The sequence below is a fragment of the Argopecten irradians genome, chromosome 13, assembly GCF_041381155.1.
Source record: "Argopecten irradians isolate NY chromosome 13, Ai_NY, whole genome shotgun sequence".
In the NCBI taxonomy this organism is placed as follows: domain Eukaryota; kingdom Metazoa; phylum Mollusca; class Bivalvia; order Pectinida; family Pectinidae; genus Argopecten; species Argopecten irradians.
In genome coordinates this window covers 14,686,128-14,705,140 of record NC_091146.1, presented here as the reverse complement: position 1 = coordinate 14,705,140, position 19,013 = coordinate 14,686,128, and the positions used below count along the sequence as shown (strand labels likewise).

The 19,013-nt window shown below is 32.2% G+C and overlaps 1 protein-coding gene across 1 annotated transcript; it reads left to right on the top strand.

The window, feature by feature from the left end:
* The first annotated feature begins 3,428 nt into the window (after positions 1-3,428).
* LOC138306412 (uncharacterized) lies at positions 3,429-9,550 on the top strand. The gene is made up of 9 exons (XM_069246859.1): positions 3,429-3,513; positions 4,469-4,542; positions 4,906-5,069; positions 5,533-5,657; positions 6,018-6,166; positions 6,434-6,494; positions 7,170-7,329; positions 8,920-9,058; positions 9,290-9,550. Exons 2-9 carry the CDS (start codon positions 4,470-4,472, stop codon positions 9,472-9,474), a joined length of 1,056 nt encoding a protein of 351 aa, XP_069102960.1. The 5' UTR covers positions 3,429-3,513; position 4,469; the 3' UTR covers positions 9,475-9,550.
* The last annotated feature ends 9,463 nt before the right edge of the window (positions 9,551-19,013 follow it).

Below are 19,013 nucleotides of genomic sequence, written 5' to 3'. Positions count from 1 at the left end.
TGTTCCGGATTTTTTTTTAAAGATATCACGTGGAGTTAGTCAGGGCGATCCTATCAATCTATACATTTTCAATCTATGTTTAGAAATTTTAAGTGTAATAATTATAAAATATAAATATAAACTTTATTTATTTTACATCGATTGAGAAACAAGTTATACAACTTATGTTAATCACTCTCGATGGCCCGGATATAAGCGCGCGAGGGTTCTTAGTGTGTGAGGAAACCGGAGTGCCCGGAGAAAACCCATGTGATCAGGCAGGTGACCCCTGACCTTTTCACGTCCGTGCCGGGGATCGAACCCCGGCCGGCTAGGTGAAAGGCGAGTGGCTTAACCACTACACCACCCGATCACCCAGTGATTAAGTGTAATAATTAAGCTCCATTCTGATTTTAAGGGTATCAAAATAAATGATTCTGAATATTTAATCAATCAATTTACAGATGACACTTTCTTTACATTATCAGAAGATCCAAACTCATTGAATGTTTATTTCATATTTTACAAGATTTTGGTAATGTGCCCGGTCTTAAGATAGATATTGAAAAAAAACCAAGCGATATGGATTAGGGCAAAAATGGGTTGTGGCGAGGAAATACTTCCGAAAGAAACTAAGTTGCAATCAACAAGGAAAATTTGAATTGCTAGGAATTTCGTATAATCTTCAATAATAAAATATATTCCATGACAGTATTTAAGGATTAACTTGAATAGATTTTGTATGTTATGGAGATATAACACAATAATCTGAGTGTACTCTAAATGAACCGCGAAGCGGTTTATGATGAAAGTACACTCAGATTTTTGTATGTTATCTCCATAATATACAATATCTATTCAAATTAATCCTTATAATTCAATTTCCTAAAGATAATCTCTTCAATATTCAAAATTCATTTTCGGACTATTTTGTCTATGAAATCATTACACCGTCATCTCAGCCAGTCAGAAGCAAGGTTGCAAACGGCAACGCCATTTTTTCCTTTATGGGCTGATAAGGTAAAATTTTAAGCCAATGAAAATGCTCGTAACAAGCAAAATTGAATTATTTTTAGAGAAGCTTAATTCTGTTAAGAGGCTTTCAGATCATTGGTCTTTTCGAAATATTACATACATTGGAAAAGTAATTGTTATAAAAAAAACTTAGCTTTACCAATTTTTATCCAATCTTTGACAGTCTAACCAAGCCCTCATTTAGATATTGTGCAAGAATTAAAGAAATGTTTTTTTTTCAAATTTATTTGGGATGGCAAGATAGATAAATTTAATTGTAAAGTTATGTATGGCGATTTTAGTGATTTGGCATACAGGTACCTCATATTTTATTCTTTTTGTCGTGTTTTGAAAAGAAATATTCATGACATGGGCAGAGTTAAATGAGTTAAACCCCAGCCATGGTTGCATCACAACCATTATGGTTAAACAATTTTTTCTGGGATTGAAAACAAATTCATTATAAACAGAGGTTGGTGTGAAAAAGGATTTTGTTAATGAAAAGGATTTTGTAGAAAATAATGTATTCTTAACTTTTGAAACACTATGTGAAAAACACAATTTAACAACTAATTTTATTGAGTTCTATGGAATAATCAATTCAATACCTTTGCAATGGAAGAATTTGTATGAAGTGCTCCGACAGAAATCTGAAAAAGAGTCAAAACAAAACATATTTATAAAATATTTAAAAAATAAAAGTATGATAAAGTGACAAAGTATTTTTATGATCATATGTTTAAAATTTATACTCGAACCTCCATATAAAATTCAAAATTCATGGTGAGAAACTTTGAATGTCAACATTCCAAAAGAAGTTTGGTAGAAAAATTTTCCTATAACTCAGAATGTCTTCATAAAATAATATATACCAACACTAAACTAATGTAATTTAAATTGAGTGAAACAGAAAGGTGTACTTTTGTAAAGATTGTAGAGAAACACAAATGCACTTATTTTGGTAATGTTGACATTCACAGTCAATATAGTCATGTTTTATGTTTTTACTTAAGAAAATTATGATATAGAGTTATATAGAGACCCGACTTGGCATTGTAGACAATTGTTTTGAAGACCAATTTTTATTTTAAATTTCATCATTGTAAATTGAAATAAAAAATTCCTTCACTTGGAAATCCTACCTATTTTTCAACAAAAAATGAAGATTTTGCTTTGAATTCGTATCCAATAAAGAAAGGAGAAAAAATAAGACAAAAATGGAATTTTGTAACAAAATGGTATTTGATTATATTGACAATATGGAAAATACCTCTTTAAAAGTTGTGATGTACAAACTATGTTAATAGAAGTTGATTTTAGGATGTGGTGTATATGTACAGAGACTGCTTATATATCATTTAAAAACATCATAACCACATGATGATGAATGTAACAACCAAAAGTTTGAATAAAAAAAAAAAAAAAAAAAAAAAAAATGAAAAAAAATTCATGGGTGGAAATATAAATTAATTTATATAAGAGATATAAGATCTTTATAAAAATCAATTCAGGTTGGAAGAGGGTGGGTAATTGCCAAAATTTTAAATTGGAGCTCGACACTTTATCATCATTCAAAATGGCGGCGTGAAAAATTTATCTAGCCATCATCATTTTCTCCTATAAGTAAAGGGAAGTAATCCATAACATTTTGCAATACAGCTATTCCACTTAAATGTGCAACATGTGACTGACACACAAAAAATTAAATATTTCTATTCGTTTGGTTTTGTTTAATTTTCACCATAGTAATCACTACAACTAATTTGTTTTGGTTTAACGCAGTCCGAAACCGAAATAAATACAATTTGATGGGAGATGAAAGATATAAATTAATCTTGTAAGAAACTGTAATAATATATATATATTTTTATTTCCATATTTAATTAATTGTTTTTATTTCCATTTTTTGTCATATTGAAATTTTATCCTGTTATACATATCCAAAATTATAAATCTGGATATCAAGGTGTTCAATATATCCATTTGTACCGACAGGTTCTGTTACGTCATTTGTTAGTGTCTAACACCTACTCTCTCGTCACTTTTGAAAAATTCAGAAATAGAAATAATATTAGCATCTAAGGTGCAGACAAGTTATCAATATACCTTAAAATTACATAAGTTCTAGTAATGTTAAGTTTCTTCCCGGGATGTATTGCGGCAAAAACTCGTCAGATCATTATTAAATCATGCTTCTGCACCCAATTGCGTTACCGATGGTTACGGAGACATACATAGCTGTATTGATTTGTAAGGTAAGATACCTGATTTCTCTACGATACAAATCGTTAATGAGTAACAATAATTAATGAAGTAATTAATGAGCTAATAATTGGTTCCATTATCATTATGTCATATGGCTAGACAGGATATTTCTATATAAAGGGAGATAACTTGTTCCTTCATCAGTTGCCTCTTGCATTGTCCTGCTGAGTGTGGCGAGGTTGTCCAGTGTTTGTCTTCTACGACACAGCGAACAGGAAAATCCTCAACACGATATAGGGTCCGGCACGAGTCAAGGTAAGGGTTCATTGGTTGGTTTAACTCAGCGTTATACACATATGCTATGACCATTTACGGGCAATATAATGCGTTCCATGTGTGAGAGCGTCTTTGGGAAACTTTTGAAGTATAGTATAACATTTGATAAAATACCGTCAAACTATATACACGATACGATATTGTATGTTGTAATCTTAGTGAGAGTTTGTAATGCCGAATTATACATATTTAACTCTTACAACTAAGCAAGGCAAAAAACAGTACCCTGATGAACACATTTCAAGCTTTCCTTTTAGTTTTATATGATAACACCAGTAGATTTTTCACCATTTGGGTGGCAAACAGGGAACCATTTTACTTAATTCGTTTTTATGTTGGTTGGTCTAGTACGATAGCACTAAATTGTCGCTAAAATGTTATTTTTGTCCACAAAAATTTTTCTACCACAAAAGTGATTTTATTCTTATGATATATAAAACTGGTCAGTGTTGAATGATAGGTTTCGACATGACGTATATGTCTGATTTGCTGAAATGATCTCAATCGCGAGTGTAATATCTAAATGTTTGTAATGATAGCAACATCATTGATGGACGATTTTGTATTTATCTAACAGTAAGTTAATTGACATCAGAATTAGTATAATTCACGTAACAACATAAATATAGTCAAACCTCGCTTATTCAAATTTGACGGGATCGTTCTCACGCTTCCACTTATCCGAGCTTTCAAGGAAGGACCGTGAAAAGTTGGATCGAGACAAACAAGATAAGAAATGTACAATTAAACTGGGTATTCGAGTTATCTGATTTCGAGTTAACAGGGATACACTTCATTGACTATTATTTGGGAAGTCCACGTGTACATATTTCACGAAATATGATTTTTAAGCATCAGTTGCAAATCCATTCACGTTTCTTTGAAACTTTTATAAAACGGACTGTAATCACTGGATTGTTACTTTTTATTACAGAATGAGACTGTTAACATCTATCGTTCTCCTTGCCGTCCTGGCAGCACTTGGACATGCGCAATTCAACCCTACATGTAAGTAATAACAAGATAATACTTACCAGATCAAACGGCATCAAACGAAAAAATATGCAAAAAGGACAGATATTAAATATATTAATAGTGAATATCAGTTAGTTACTTTACAATTTTTATGTATGGATTATCATATATCTTATGTTCCAATGTAGTACGGAAAAATAATTTTTTGAAAAAATTACATATTTATGTAATTTTTATTTTTGTTTTATAACGCTCTTCCCAACTTTTGTTTCTCGTATCACCAAAATAAAGTTCTTGTGAAAATGATAATATGATAATTTAATAGCATGACGTTTCAAGTGTTGTATGAACATGAAGTTGTATCCCCTGTTATCAGTGAGTTATCTACCTTTTCAGTGTCGGTCGACAGCTGTACATCTAGCAAGCTGAAAATAACGTTGGAGAACGCCGCTGATGGAGGAATCATCTACATCCAGGGACAGACATCGGCATGTAAACAAACCACCAGTTCCGCTACCACTGTACACGAGTTCGACTTCGCCTCCTGTGGTATTTCATGGGTGCGTAAAGCAGTTCTCATTGTAAACATAAAATCAGATACAAAGTAGCTTTATATATTGAGAAAAAGAAAACCCAACCTAACATAGAGATTTAAGAATACGCGGTACTCCGTTTTTATATTTTACAAACATGAACACATTACACTAACGTAGGAAGAAATGGCCAATTCTATTTTAACTAATTACTGAGAATGAGTGTCATAAACAGACCTTTATCATTTCACACTTTTATTGAGAATGAGTGATAATCACTGTATATCAGAGTGTAAGAATAACCACATATTTGCGTTATCAGCTGTACAATTTCATGCGAAACGCACTACAAATGTAAAATAATAGGCCCCGCGTGACGTCATGAAAGTAATCGAACTGAAAATCTTCAATCTTGTTACTTTTCAAAGTTAAAGGAACTCTATATGTGATACCATGTGTCATTCTATCAAAGTTAATTCTCGGTTGACAGGCGGATTCGTTTAAGATGATTGTACAGAAGAAGGCCCTGTACCAGACTGGAGACGACAAACAGATCCCGATCATGTGTATCATGGACCTTACAGATCTCACTGTGGCCAACAACTTAAACGCCCTGTAAGCCAATCAGAATTGATTTCGTAAATAATTGACTTAATTCAGTGTAATAGGTATCACAATTAATTAAGGTTTTATTTAAAAAAACTTTGCTCTTTGATTTATGTAGATTGTACAACTCATTAAATTCATTTTTGATAGCAACATCATTGTTGTTATTTTTCCTGATATGTGAATATTTCCAAGTTTGATGAAGTCCTTTTGTGTTCAGCATCTGTCGATATTCGAAATATATTTCTTCTGGGTAAATGAATGTTAATATTGTTATCGATCGAAGTACATAATTGTTATAAAAATAAACAAAAATGGAAATATTATCACAATATTGTTTCATAAATTGTTATTTTTGTCCTCCTTCAGGGACAAGGATGACGACGCGGGTCAAAATTTGACCGTGAAGCCGACAGCTTCCATGAAGCTATACCGAGATGGAATAGACATTGGAGGAAGCAACGTCAAACTGACTGACGTCATCACTATGAGTATCGAACTAGACCCAGAATTCCGCGGTAAGTTACTCGGATGTAATTTCATATTATAACCTAATTACAAAGTAGTTAGTCCTGAGGCAGTTTCATCTGACCATTACCAGACATATTCTTCTAGGTCATTTTAATAGTTGCAACTATAACAGTTTTATACTACGTACTTCTAGAATGGCAGCTTTGTCCTGAAGTAAACACCCGTACACGAAGTTTTATATAATTGCATATCCAGTGTACGTTCTATCCGCATGTAATATTTTACTGATCAGATCGTTTATTTATAATTCACAGACGACTTTGACATAGTCGCCAAGGATTGTACCGCTGCCACCATACCTATCATCAACGCAAAGTATGTTTTTGTATCTTTATTTTCTCACCCCATATCAGAGGTATACTATTAAATGTTCCACTCTGAGGAATATCTATAAAGAAACGTAATATATTTAAGCATACATTATTTATGTATATATTTATAATGAACTACATTTTATAACTTGGTTTTGTAAACGTGAGTCTTCATCCCTTATGTTGGTCTGTCATTCTTAAAATTAGAATTATTTCTTCTAAAGCAGGATACACTAAGTTCTCCTCTTCGTCTAGAACGTTCACGATACTGTTTTTACTTTTTATGTCGCAATACACCGATTTAAGTGGTGTGTGACGTATTTTCAGTGTCGTTGTAATCAATATGGTATTTCATATTTATAACGCCAAAAAAACACTTTCATTCATTCCCTTAAAATTATGCTATTACATTTTGATCAATATATAATTTGTTTTCTTTTTTTTATATGTGCTTTTTTTTTTTTTTCTGTTTTGCGCTTTTGTTTCTTTTCTTGTTTTTTTTACGTGGTTTTGTTTTTGGTTGAATCTTACATGCAGTCCATATTATAACCAAGAAACATGTTTGTTTTTTTTCGCTTTATATGGCATTTGTTAGTTTTTTAATCTTACATAAAATTCATAATTATAGTCAGACTTTTTTACAATGAACAATTTTAAAACTTTTTCCATTTACTCACAGGTGTGCCGCCGATGTCGACTTGTTCCCAGATTTCTCCAAGCCTCAACAAGGCTATCTTGTCAGCAGTTTCGGGGCCTTCAGAACGACAGACCTTAATGGAGGATCAGTGGCCATGACATTCTCCTGTACTTTGACTGTTTGTGCTAATATGTGCTCAGCGGTATGTTATAATTACATCATATATATCATGTATTTATATCTTTATGATTACAATGTAGCCGTTATTTTAGCGGGGTTAGTTTCGCGAATTCGAGGAAAATTGCTATGATAGCGAAGATTTGATTCGCGAAATTTAAAGAATTATTGAATTATGTATAAATTAAAAGAAATGCTGAATCATATATAAATCTAAAGAAATGGTTGAATCATATATAGTTTTAAAGAAATGGTTGAATCATATATAAATTTGAAGAAATGATTGAATCATATATAAACTTGAAGGGACAATTCAGTCTAAGAGAACATTAAAATGTGTACATATATCGGAAAAAAACCCAGTTCTAATGGAAATTAGATCAGTCGGTTTTACTGTGATATGCCAGAAAAGCCCATGGTGGTGAAATGCGTGTGAATTGTTTCAACTCCCTCGCTGTCCGCAATTACACATTGTAGTCGAACATCTAGTATGCCGCATCCTGTCCCTTGCTCGTAGAGTAATGCTACTTTTGTCTAGAAGTGCTCCAATAGCTCTGACAGTAGTGTGTTTACCTTATTAGGTGAATTTTCTTGCCTAAAAATCATTTTATCACTTCCTCAGTGGCTATGTAGTGCATTTGTTTAATGTGCGTGACTTTGGCTCGAGTATGGATACAGCGTACATATTTTACCTGCTGAATCGTATTGATCGACGATTTGTAATTACAACGGTATCAATTAAAATACTAAACAATGACGTGGAATTTGTCAATATTTTATGTTATATGTTTCATAAGAAATGTAGAACAATACATTTATGCCATATTTTGCTTCTTGGTTATGTAAAAGAATTCGCCTGAGTGAATTGTCCCTTTAAAGAAATGATTGAATTATACTTGTATATAAATTAAAAGAAATGGTTGAATCATATATAAATGTACAGAAATGGTTGAATCACATATAAATTTAAATCCGTATCGTCAAAATTTAAAACTGCTAAAAAAAATTCTCAGACTGCGAAAATAATCGGCTCTACCGTATTTTATTTAGTATTTCAAATTGCTCTCGCCAAAACAACATGAAACAGGCCCCTATCTCGAAGCCAAAAGCATCGACTTAAATCAAAAGTTTTATTCATGATACTATGTAAATGAAATGGCAGTTTTTGACCGTTTGTTGCGAGAAATCGGGGTCAGAGTAATGTCTTCGTGGAAATATAGAGACAGAATACGAATATAATGATTTGATTGTATTCTATTGCTTTCATAAAAATTAATGCAACCTTGCGTATTTTGGCGATATCAGCTTTTTGCGCACAAGTGATTTTGTGATTTTGAACAAGTTAATCATATCTATGAAAGCACAAAGATAAACAAACATTTGTTTTGTGCTCCGCATATTTACCTCACGCAGACTTTATAATGTATATATTTATACAGAAAAAAAACTAAATTAAAACAAATCTGCGATCGATATCTTACGTTTTATATTTATACATACATATATAAAATGAAAGCACATGTATACTGGCTAACAAATTTTAGATTTAAAGGATTTGTAGATTTTTACCTATAACAAACAGTGTGATATACTGACACATGTATGTAATCAACAGACAACTTGCCCCAGTGGTGATGGATATGGCCGTAAGAGGAGAGGGATCTCGAAGAGACAAGCCGACGCCGCTCCCGCCATTGATGACATCAGTGTTGGTACCACCGTTACCATAGCAGCGGAAGAGGTCATCCTTGAAGGTTTGTATAATACAGATAAAACTGAATTAGGCTTATATTTGCTTGAATTTAATCACGGAAAAGCGTGGAAATGACTTAAAGCTATGAAGGCGAACATTCATGTTGTAAATGGCGTACAAGTAATGTCTTTTTCTTCTTTCGCGTCTTTGGTTTAATCATAAAAGACATCTATCCCGATTCTTCGCTTTAAATTGAACACTCACTAATCTGTATGTAATCGTTTTATCTCAGGTCCCGCTGATGATGGCAGCGTCTGTATGAACAAATCTGGATTCCTTGCTGGTATTGTCGGTCTGTCATTGTCTCTCCTCATCGCGGTAGTCGCCACAGTGTACATGGCCAGGAAACTTAAGGAAAGGAAGAAGGCTCTCGATAAAGCTAACGGTACAGGCATGACGTCAGTCGCTATGGGATAAACTATGATGACCTTTAACCTCAAGGCCATTTATTCATTTAACCTTGACAACACTTGCACTCTCAGTAAAAAATAAAATGTTCAATGGTACTCCCAGTGCTTGTTTTTCTTTCATTTGCCATCAGATGTGAACAATTTAAAATTATTTTGAACAATGTTAAAGTGATTTTAAGGCCACGTCGTACTGTTGTATATCTTAATAGTGACATTTCCAACATGTCTTAAACGATATTAACATCCCAAGGATCATTTGAAGGATGACAACATATATTTTATTATTAAGTTATAAATAGACTTCATTACAATTTTATGATGAGAGAGAAACAAACAAAAAAAGAATATTATCAAAGATCTATCTTTGATCCTTGCTTTCGTCATTTTCATTTTATAAAGAAAGAAGTCATTACAACTAGGATTAGATTGAAATATAATTATTAACTTGAATAGATTTCTTTATGGAGTATAACACACAAATCATCCTCGTGTACTCTCATAAAAAGTCGAAAATTCTATTCATTTTTTTCCTTTGATATTTTAGTACATTTGTACATGTATATGAAATAGGATGTAAAACAGGGTGTTGTTCTATAACTTATATTTATTTAACTGTTTGAGACCCAGTTGTTTTCGTAAAAGCAGAAAAATCTTACAGATAACGTGCAAGCATTTTACCTGTGGCGTCAATTGAACCATAGTGAAAGGCGACTAAATCTGGCATATCCAATTTGCTTTTAACCCAGATGACTTCCTATCGTCTCCCTCGTCATGGTCTCACTCAGCCACAATTGAGGATGAAGGTTCTAAGTATGTTAGCGAGAGACACTTTAAGCTATGAAAGTAATAATGCTTCTACTAAACGCTGACTTGACCTCAGATTTCGTCGTTGTTTCATAATTTAAAGTAATTACTTCGTTGTAAATAATAGCAAATAATCTAATTAGGAGTCTACCGTAACTTTTCCAATACAATGGAGACCATAGAACCAAATTTTACCCCATAGTCGACCATGTAAACATATGTCACTTCCTAAGTTAAATTGATTGTTCAAATTTTGTCCTTTCATGCTAATTTTGAGAAAGGTCATCTCACCTATCAAAAAAGACAATTATAAAAACAAATTATTTAACAATTTTTTTATACGGGGACTGCCATATTATATTGAATTCTAAACCATCCGGGACTAAAGTTAAAACAAATTGCCCACTTAATGAGTCCACCTGACAAAAATAGACTGAACTAATTTTGAATTACGTTATTATATTTTGCATGTTTATGTTTGCCCAACCTACGTATTGAATTTTTGTAACTGATGCAACCTAAATACTTAAACGGTATGTTCGAACCATTGACCTCTGTATGAAATTTACTGTCCAAAAGGGGTTTTCCATGAATATTATTTTGCATTTGTTCTGAGTCCCCTTTGCCAGATCCCTTGAGTTTGCGAAATGACAGTTATTATTTTGTGATTTCCTTATCCTAAGGTTTCCATTATAGGACAGATCGATTATTTTCAAAGAAACAAACTTATCATTACAATTTCTCATAGACGGACGGGCGGAATACTGAGACGTCACGCACAATGTTCGGTCACTTTTATGTAACGTCATTGAATGTAAAAGACGTCATTATTTTATAACATGACGAGCACAATTGACGTCATTTCCGACATTCGGCAAACCTGCAAGACAAAGGAAAAACGCAATTTTTCGGATACTTTTTTAAAATTTATAGTAGAGATTTCGCACACGTATATTTGAGCAGAAATGTATTTTTTTTTGTTCTGAATAGAAAACATAATCCCTAATATAAAGTCATTTTTCAACGTCGTGAACTTGCGTTACAGAACAGTCAATCTAAATATTTCATTTTGTGTCATTTCTGCAAGACAAAGGTTTTGTTCGATAAAAAAGTAGAACGACGTCGCAGTCTATATTTTCTGACATGTTATTGAATAGAAGAAAAATGTATTTTTATATTAACAATTCATGTCTCTATGTCATGAATTAGTACCGCTCTGTACTCTGTGTATTTGTGGTTTTTCACTTTTTTATCTTTTCTCGTCGGATCTGTCGATCGGCAAGTCTACAAACAAAGTCCACCATTTTGAAGTATGACGTCACAATTCATTATAACGAAATGAAGTCATGATAATGCGTTTTCGGGGAATCTCCGTGTCAAATTATCCCGCTATGTGGTGTTCAGTATGACACTTTAACTGAAACCGCATACAGATGCGTGTTACATCTGTCGCGCCAAAAAACGTCATTTTCTCAACAAAAACTCATCAATAGAAAAAAAAATATTGCAGACATTTTGATACAAGTCCTCCGTAATTGAATAAATATATCCTTTCTGTTTTTCAATTAAAAAAAAATAGTATTGCGCTTATATTATTTTACTGTTCAACGCTTTTCCAATGAAATTCCGGCGTGACGTAAAAGTGACCGAACATTGTGCGTCATGTCTGAGGATTTGAATAAAATATAAAATCATCTTGAGTTTTTAATGTAAAATTTGTAATTTTAAAAATCACATTAATATCATGAAATATGCAATAAGCTATCATTAAACTCAGTACAATATCATTTAAACATTTACTAGAATAAAGAGGTACTGTACATATTTTAGGCAAATTCCTGTTCATATTACTCTTGCTAATATTTTTTAAATATTACTTTTTATCTTTAAGATATATTACTACAATTATGAAGTTGATGTTTAAACGATGAGGCTAGAAGCGTCCTTTATTTAAAGATCATAATTTTCATAAAACTATATATATTTTTGCAACAAACTGTTTAAGAAAAAATACGATTTCATGTAGATTTTAATATTTTGAATTTTGCATTTTTACATGACTGAAACATAAGATGCGGAATCATTTCCTTTGTTGTTGTGGGTAGGTATCGATTGTGCCGTCACTTTTTAGCGAGCAAACTTAAAGTCGTTTTCTCTGATATGTATGACGTTACAATCATAAAATATGACGTAATAATCAATACCTACAAGGGCAAATAACTCTTTAATAGCCCATGGTTTGTCGCGTTGTGGTGTATTATCTCATCATGACGTCATAACAGAAGTACTTTTGTTTATTTCAGTATCACTTGCGCAAGACATGCTTAAAATTTATCCGACTGATGAATATTTCTCTCAAATAAAACCGGAAGCAACGTTGATTGGCTGCCGTTTGCTTTACTAAATGTGTAAACGGCGGCCATTACAAATGTGTGAAATAGAAGGGTCTCGGAAGTATTTCATTGTGCAGAGTTGTTAAATTTTATATATGGGATACTACATGGAGTATACATGGCAATGGAGTACATAAGATCCCAATATATAGGTATGTGTACGTTTTCCCGGCATTGCATGGACGATATATTAGAAATATGCCGCTGACGTAGCGTAGGCCAAATCTGTCCTACGATTTCACATTTTTAAGAGATACCGCCATATGACTATATATTAGGTAAACAACAAAAAAAGAACAAAAAAATCTAAAAAAGCCTAATGATATAGGCAGGTTTAGCGGACTACCTTGTCACGTGCGTCACGCTCGGGTGAATGGTACAAATAACAACTGAAGGCAGGCTCAAGTTGCATCCTTTTTATAGACGCTTATTCTCTAACCATATTGTTCATTATGCGTGATTACAGTATCAATTATCAACAAAATAATTAGGTTGTCATTGCAACAAGTTAGGTAGTATTCGTCAGAAACCTAGACCTCAACTGTAAATTCCGTAGCATGTTGCACAGGTAACAGGTGTACAGGTATAAGTAATATAAATAATAATGTGCTAACACTTTCGGTTACTAAAGATAGCATTATCGATACTCGCGTAATGTATTTTCACATTCATAGTAATATGAACACAAATGGCTCTAACGTATTACAATGCTATTTATATCGATCTAACATTAATTAATTTATCGATGCAGTTCAGCAATAGACAGCATTCCCTATGGTAAGTGGTACTACGTTCACCAATGATTAATCATGAAGGCCTCATCATTGTGCATTCCATTGTAGTGAAATTACAATCATACATTTAACAGTAAATTGTTATTCAAACGCAAAAAATAGAAAGTCGAATACGCTATGAACAACACTATATACAGATTTACAATGACATATCATTTAATTTTGGAATGCTACCTTTAATACTTTACAAATAATGTACTTTTTGTATATAAATTGCACGATTTTGTTGAGATAAAATTTGATTTACAAGAAAAAATATTTTGAATTCTGATCGTGACTATTTTGCACACATTACATGTCTGTTGCTACACGCATTTTTAGAAAAAAATGCCGAAAAGGTAAAAGTCAGTCAGAGGATGTATGAAAGAAGATAGAAAAATGAAACTATATATTAAAGGTTGTTTTCAACACTTATCAGCATATGTGCTCAAAATAAAAGATGTTTAAGTATATAGCTGTACATATAGTATTGCCTGCCTGGTTTATAAAAAAAGTTTGATCTGGATTTTTATTTCGGTTTCTGTTTCTTTCGTTTTCTTAAATTCCCCCTGAGACACTGGTTTTCCTCATTTCATCTTTTTTTTTACATTTTGAAGAAAAATTAATCTAAATCAATAATAACCAAGAAGCGTGTAATTTTGATTGTTTACAATTTCAGTTTAATCTTACTGATAGAACTGAAGTACTGACGAATTCATAAAATTGTAGCCATTTACATATGTACCATTTGTATAACAATATGGTCAACACTTCTCCATACACGGTGGTGAATATAGGACATGTAATATTATTTTCAAAATAATTATCTTCGTATTTTTTCATTATTGGTTAGCGATAGGTACTCACTGATGTATATTTCACGGAGGTTTAATTATATAAGTGTTGATGCAAATAATAATTAAACATTTGGAAGAAATTCAACTCCAAAATTGTAAAGTGTGCTGAATAAAATTGTAATGAGAGCCCTTCTGCGAAAAGGAAATATATTCTTGATTAAATGAAGTATTGAATAAAATGTTTTTTTGTTTTTTTGTTTTTTTTATTAACAATTTAGTAACTTCTCTCATTATCGTAACCATTCCTAACAGTGCAGGGAATGAGTTCCATTTATGGTTTTGTTTTGTCAGTTTTGCAATAACGTTTGTTATTTTTTCTTTGTGAAGACCTTTATTTCAAAATCAAGTTTGGGCGTTTTAAGGTCAGATGAAACAACATAATCGATATTGCTATGAAAGTTTGACATATGAAGTAACTATACATATATTTGAAAAAGACAGATAAAGGAATGTTTCTCAAAATCCACGGGAATGTTACGTTTTATCCCTCAAAAGTGGAACCCAATAATTGTGTATGGATTAAGGAGGGAAAACCACAAACAAACGGCATTTAGAACATCCCATTATTTCATGAATATTTTGTTGGTAGCTTTGAGCAGAGATTCATGGTTGGTAACTTGATATCGTATCATTTCCTAGTCACCGCGATAATAAAGATATCCATGAAGAAAACCTAATCATACTACTCCAAAATTTGCATATTACAGAGTTATCTGCACTTGCGGTTGATTGTGATGTAATTTATTTGCGAGCGTAACGTCATACGTTTCGGAGAAAATGACGTGAGTTGCGCTCACAAAATAATGACGTAACAATCAACACCTACCCGCAAGGGAACTAACTCCGTAATGTGCAAAGACGGAATATGCAGTGCACGGTTATAACGAAACTTTCGGGACAAACGAAATCACTAAATCATTACCACGAATGTGTTGTGAGCGTCGTTATAAATGTGTTTTACTATAGTATAATCATCAGACAGAACAACTGAAATATACAACAGATTATATTGTTTACGCTATAAGCAGGTTATATAATAGGTTTCTACTCAGTAAACGGATTAAATGTAAAACGATTTATTCCCATTGTCATTAGCATATTGTTTTTCATATTCTCAAAAAGCAGATTTGTGTAAACTAAATTATAATTATTTATTTTTGACTGAAAGGGATGAATGGGTTATGAAAAATATATTTTAAACAAAGTGAGAATAATGTAGGAATATGTTGAAAATTAAATACGTTTAAAGATGCTCCAACGCTGACAAACGCGTGTTAATCCATGATTTTCGGTGTCTACTCACGAAATAGTTGACTTTTATTTTTATAGAATATGAACAGGTTGTTGATTTAGAAAATAATTTTTGTTGTTGTAATTGTTAAAAATAGAACAGAATATGTAGAAAATAGGTCATAAATACTATGTTTAATTTCTTATTGAGGTGGTCGAGGACTTGTCCCTTCTTACGCAATTTACGCCATTTTGACAGTGGTCTTTTACTCGCTGTCATAAACAAACCAACACGTAAACTTAATTTCAATTTTGTTTAAAATATTCGCCATAAGTCTTTCATCAGTTGAAATTACACAAAATTCTCCCATTGCTTACTATTTTAATTTTTACAGACAAAAATCCGTTGTTTTTTGTTTCGATTCATTTCGATTCAAACATATTTTTTATTGTCAAAAATACAATAATGGATTAGGCACTAGTTATCACAACTTAATAATGCCTTCTCCATAATACATGTATATACAATACTTTGACAGCATACAATCATATAATTATGTATATATACAGAAAATATTGAAGAAGAAATAGAAAAAAATCAAAATTTGTTACAGAGTTTGTTGTTACAGACTTGACCTAAAATCTAGCACTATCTTTAATAAAGGTTTGTACCCATTGAAATATCATTTGGTTTTCCATGTTGGACACGTGTGGAGCACCATAAAGCAAAATACTAATTGAAATATTACCATATTGTGAAACATTACGGAATAAAACATCCCTTTGCCTAGTATAAAGACTACATTAAAAAAAATAATGAGTTGCATTTTCACATTGATTACCACATGCGCATGATGGGGTCGTTAATTATATTTACTCTGTACAAATCATAGTTCAGACTGCTACACGAATGTCGCAATCTTGTATGTAAAATATTAAACTTCCTTTTCCCAGTAAAATAATAAACGGGTAAAGAATTTACATCAGATTGTATCAAAGTTTTGAAGGTACGAACGGATGGCTGCTCTCTGACATTGCTAGGCAAATCATTCCATAATCTAATAGAAGATGGCAAGAAAGATTCAAGTGAACATGACAAACGAACTTTCGGAATAATATAGTTTTCTCTATTTCTCATGTTGTAGGCGGATCGCTCTCCAACTTTAGGAGGAAGGATATTGGTCAGATAAGATTGGGTTAGGTTATTATGGAGTTTATACATTAGAATAAGTTTTTTTATTTTTCTTCTTTTTACTAGAGGTACAAGATTGGTTTCGAAATAGAGTGAGTCTTTATTTAAGAAGGATGGCATACCCGTTATGATTCTTGCCGCCTCAAGCTGCACTTGTTCGAGTTTGTTAACATCTCCCAGGGAGCAGCCATCCCATACTTCGCACGCATATTCCAACACAGGCAACACAAATGCTTTATATATCCTTAATAAAGTTTTCCTATTGAGTAAAAATTTTAACTTACGTAATGCCGAAAGTTTTTTCCATACACGATTTTTGAATTTTTGAAATATGTAACGACCACTTAGCATCTGCACTAAATGTCACACCTAAGTGCCTATGACTGTCAACGCATCTTAAAATTTCATCACCAAAAGAAAGTTGCAAGGGATGCAGGTTTTCAGAGTTGGATACTAGTAAAACGTCCGTTTTTTGAGGATTAAATTTAGTGAGCCAATCTAGAGACCATCTGTTTAATCTATCTAAATCTCTATTAAGATTTAATTCAATATCATGAACAGAGGATGAAGAATACATCAAAGAAGGTCAGCAAATAGACGTGATTCACTATCTAAATTGTCAACTATATCATTAATATATATTAAAAACACAAGAGGCCCTAACACACTTCCTTGTGGGACTCCAGCATTGGTGCAACCTGTGCTGGAATATTCGTTTTTAACGATTACCTGCTGTTGTCTACCTGATATATAATTTTGCATCCAATTAAGCAAATTACCTTTTATGCCATACGCATCCAATTTAAATAACAGACCCTTATGCCATACTCGATCAAATGCCTTGGAGATATCACAAAATGTAAGACAGGCATGTTTCTTTTGTTCAAGTGAACAACAGATAGTATTATACATTTCTATGAATTGATGAACCGTTGAATGGTTCATCATAAAACCAGACTGTTTTTCATAAAACAATGAATTTTCAAAAAGGAAATTGTAAATATGTTTGAACATAACTTCTTCAAAAACTTTACCTAGACAAGATAGCAACGTTATAGGTCTATAATCAGATACCAAATGCCTATCCCCTTTTTTGAATAGGGGTAGAACAATACCTTTTTTCCAAGTTTCTGGAAAAATATTAAGATTTAATGACATATTAAATAGAAGAGCCAATGGCTTACACACAGTATTTGCAGTATATTTTAACATATGGTGACTAATATTATCATGACCAAATGCTTTACCTAATTTAAGAATTTTTAGAATATCACAAATTTCATTACTGGTTACCACAACAGATTCAAGCACAGATTCTGTACGAGATTCAAAAATAGGCAGAAGTTTATTTCTGTCATCTATCGTGGAATTAGAACATAAGTATTTATTGAGAATGTTTGCCTTTTCAGAATCACCTATTTCTACATTTCCCGTATCATCCTTTAAAAAAGGTGGTATAGCTTTTTTGTTGTTCGACTGTTTAAAAATTTTCCATAATTTATCATGTGGTCGTATATATACTTTTTTCCTTGGTATAACATTCTTTAGCAAATAACAAAAACTATTCGGTAAATTTAACGCTCGCAATATCAATTGACGTGTAATTAGAAAAAAATGTTTCCCAGTCAAAAGAATTTATTGATATATTTCATTTTTCAAAATTTGCATGTTTGTATGACCAAACTTCACGAGTATGTTGGTTGCGGACTTAAAACGTTTAACTACATTGTGTAGCCTATCTCGCAATCGGATGGCTTTCCGCAGATCAGAATTCATCCATAATATATCATGTGGTCGTATATATACTTTTTTTCCTCGGTATACATTCTTTAGCAGATAACAAAAACTGTTCGGTAAATTTAACGCTCGCAATATCAATTGACGTGTAATTAGAAAAAAATGTTACCCAGTCAAAAGAATTTATAATATATTTAATTTTTTCAAAATTTTTGCATGTTTGTATGATGGGCAAACTTCACGAGTATAGGTTCGTGAAAGGCTAATAGAAAAAAAATACGACACATGCGTCATAGTCGCTGATATCACGATCAACTGAAATTACATGTGAATCTATACATTTCGAAATATCACTTAACAAAATAGGATCGAGTAAACTGTGTCTTGTGGCCCCATACCTGGTTGGTTCATTTATAACATTGCTTAAGTCAAGCTCCAACATAATTTGCTTTAAATTGTGATTATTTGATAGAGTTAACATATCAATATTAATGTCACCAACAATAATAACATTTGGTGTACTTTCTAAAGCTTTTTCAATTGAATATTTAAAATTCTCC

Bases quoted from the DNA above. Each gene is read 5' to 3' on its own strand.
- LOC138306412 (XM_069246859.1), top strand. From the start codon at position 4,470: ATGAGACTGTTAACATCTATCGTTCTCCTTGCCGTCCTGGCAGCACTT. The intron at 6,495-7,169 runs GTATGTTTTTGT...ATTTACTCACAG, and splicing joins ATACCTATCATCAACGCAAA to GTGTGCCGCCGATGTCGACT. The intron at 9,059-9,289 runs GTTTGTATAATA...GTTTTATCTCAG, and splicing joins GGAAGAGGTCATCCTTGAAG to GTCCCGCTGATGATGGCAGC.